Source organism: Chelonoidis abingdonii, unplaced genomic scaffold, assembly GCF_003597395.2.
Source record: "Chelonoidis abingdonii isolate Lonesome George unplaced genomic scaffold, CheloAbing_2.0 scaffold2005, whole genome shotgun sequence".
In the NCBI taxonomy this organism is placed as follows: Eukaryota; Metazoa; Chordata; order Testudines; family Testudinidae; genus Chelonoidis; species Chelonoidis abingdonii.
In genome coordinates, this window is record NW_027426266.1 from 1 (window position 1) to 3,041 (window position 3,041).

General features: G+C 63.4%; 1 protein-coding gene across 1 annotated transcript; it reads left to right on the top strand.

Moving 5' to 3' along the window:
• Window positions 1-121: 121 nt before the first annotated feature.
• Window positions 122-3,001, top strand: LOC116814776 (pre-mRNA-splicing factor ATP-dependent RNA helicase PRP16; the record flags this gene model as incomplete). Its single annotated transcript, XM_032762624.2, has 10 exons — window positions 122-291; window positions 432-542; window positions 676-792; window positions 1,002-1,109; window positions 1,224-1,336; window positions 1,808-2,016; window positions 2,127-2,281; window positions 2,385-2,540; window positions 2,632-2,766; window positions 2,850-3,001. Coding segments are annotated over exons 1-10 (1,349 nt in total), but the record flags the coding sequence as incomplete, so codon positions are not given.
• Between the last annotated feature and the right edge of the window lie 40 nt (window positions 3,002-3,041).

Sequence of the window (3,041 nt, forward strand, 5' to 3'; positions counted from 1 at the left end):
TGGGCCCTGCCCCCCTGCTGCCCTCGCAGTGTGTGTGTGTGTGGAGGGAGGAGTGGCCTGGGCCCTGCCCCCCTGCTGCCCTCGCAGTGTGTGTGGGGAGGAGTGGCCTGGGCCCTGCCCCCCTGCTGCCCTCGCAGTCTGTCTCTCCAGGTGGTGGCACGGCGCGCGGACCTGAAGCTCATCGTCACCTCGGCCACCATGGACGCAGAGAAGTTTGCCTCCTTCTTTGGGAACGTTCCCATCTTCCACATTCCTGGCCGCACCTTCCCTGTTGATGTCCTGTTCAGCAAGGTGCCTGTGGGGGGGTGGGGGTCTGGGCAGGGCTGGCCGCATGGGGTGGAGGTGGAGGTGCTGTGTGATGGGTTCTGTGTATGAGGGGGAGTCGGGCTGTGGGCAGCCAGGCCCCCCTCGAACTGCTCTCTGCCTTTCAGACCCCCCAGGAGGACTACGTAGAGGCTGCAGTGAAGCAGGCCCTGCAGGTGCATCTGTCTGGGGCCCCTGGAGACATCCTCATCTTCATGCCGGGCCAGGAGGACATTGAGGTGACCTCAGTGTGCCTTAGCGCTAGCCCACCCCTCCTCCCCCATGGCAGGCCTGGGAGCACTAGCCAGGCCCCCGCTCCCCTCCCCGGGCCCTTGTGCCTTTTCTTGCTTTCACTCCCCTCTCTGTCCCCAGGTGGCGTCGGAGCAGATCGTGGAGCATCTGGAGGAACTGGAAAAGGCCCCAGCTCTGGCTGTGCTGCCCATCTACTCTCAGCTGCCCTCTGACCTGCAGGCCAAGATCTTCCAGAAGGTAGCACGTGGCAGGGTCTCCTGGGGGAGGGAGCAGCGGCTGCTGTAGGGGAACCTGGTGTCTGTCTGTGTAGAAGGTAAAAGCCAGGGACCCACCGCTCCCCGCGGGCACTGATCCTGGCACTCCTTGTCTGCACCCCTGGGGGGCACAGTCTGTCGGGAGCTGGGGGCTGCCAGCCCCTTAGGGCGCTGACACCTGGTGTGTTGCAGGCTCCGGACGGTGTCAGGAAATGCATTGTCGCCACCAACATTGCGGAGACCTCGCTGACGGTGGACGGCATCATGTTTGTCATTGACTCCGGCTACTGCAAGCTGAAGGTGAGGCGAGGGCTGGTTGCGGAGCCCTGCTCCCTGGAGCTGCTGCGTAGCCGCCTTTTGGGCCCTGCCCGTTATCCCCCACCCTGTCTCACTGCTCCTTGCCTGTCCCGCCAGGTCTTCAACCCCCGCATAGGGATGGACGCCCTGCAGATCTACCCCATCAGCCAAGCCAACGCCAACCAGAGGTCGGGTCGTGCTGGCCGGACGGGCCCAGGTCAGTGCTTCAGGTAGGCGCCTCGCTGCAGCATTAACCCCTTGGGTGCTGAGCTGTGGACACAGCAGCTGCTTCCCCTCAGTTGGCTTGACTCTAGCTGCTCCGTGGGAAGGGTCCTGGAGCTCAGGGGATCTGAATGTGTGCACACCCCGAAGTGTCCCAGCTTGGAGGGGGTGCTCTCATGTCAGGGGTCTCCTGAGTGCACCACGGAGAGCTGCCTCAGCCCCCTCGGCTGCAAGAATGGCATCTCCTTGTGCAGCCAGCTTCTCCTGCACTGTTGCTGGGGGTGTGTGCAGGGTCTGCTCCTTGCCCCAAAACAGGGCAAGCTGGAGCTGCAGCTCCTGTGCCCAGGATCCCTGCTCTAGAGAGCTCCCTGGCTTGCTGTGGCTGGGCAGAAGGAGGCTCTGAGCTCAGCAGGGAAGTGGAGCTATCTAAGGGGCTGGCTGGGGAGGAGGGAATGGCGCTCACGGCATTGGCTCCCCAGGCTCTACACTCAGAGCGCCTATAAGAATGAGCTGCTGACCACCACGGTGCCTGAGATCCAGCGCACCAACCTCGCCAATGTGGTGCTGCTGCTCAAGTCTCTGGGCGTGCAGGACCTGCTGCAGTTCCACTTCATGGACCCACCCCCTGAGGACAACATGCTGAACTCCATGTACCAGCTGTGGATCTTGGGAGCCATGGACAACACGGGTAAGGAGGGAGGGGAGCGCTGAGGGCTTCAGGGAGGGGGTTTGGCGGGGGGTGGGAATAGGGGGTGCTGGGAGCTTGCCTTGCTACCGGCTCCTGTGTTGCTCTGGCAGGTGGCCTGACCTCAACGGGGCGCCTGATGGTAGAGTTCCCACTGGACCCGGCGCTCTCCAAGATGCTCATTGTCTCCTGCGACATGGGCTGCAGCTCCGAGATCCTGCTCATCGTCTCCATGCTCTCTGTGCCCGCCATCTTCTACCGGCCCAAGGTGCGTGCTGCTGCCTCGCCTCTCTGCCTCTCCCCTCATGTGTGGGCTGGGGGGCCCATCCCTCCCCTCCAGTCCTAACCCTGCGCCCCCTGCTCCCACCTAGGGCCGGGAGGAAGAGAGCGACCAGGTGCGGGAGAAGTTTGCTGTTCCGGAGAGTGATCACCTGACTTATCTGAACGTTTACCTGCAATGGAAAAACAACAGCTACTCCATGTTGTGGTGTAACCAGCACTTCATCCATGCCAAGGCCATGAGGAAGGTGGGGCCGTGCTGGGAGGCCAGGGCCTGGGGGCGCAGAGGATGGGGCCTCTGAAGCGGGGCAGGTCTCTGACAGGCATGTGCTGTTGCAGGTGCGGGAGGTGCGTGCCCAGTTGAAGGACATCATGGTGCAGCAGCGCATGAGCCTGGCGTCCTGCGGTTCAGACTGGGACATCGTCAGGAAGTGCATCTGTGCTGCCTACTTCCACCAGGCTGCCAAGCTGAAGGTGAAGGGCGGGGAGTGCAGGGTGCAGGCCGAGGGAGGGGCAGGGTGCTGCCCAGGGCTGTGCTAACCCGGCTCTTTCCACAGGGCATCGGGGAGTATGTGAACATCCGCACTGGCATGCCCTGCCACCTGCACCCCACCAGCTCTCTCTTCGGCATGGGCTACACTCCAGACTACATCGTTTATCACGAGCTGGTCATGACCACCAAGGTGAGCGGGCCGTGCCCTCCCTGCTGGTGGGCGGGATGTTCTCGGGGCGGGGGGGGATGGGGCCGT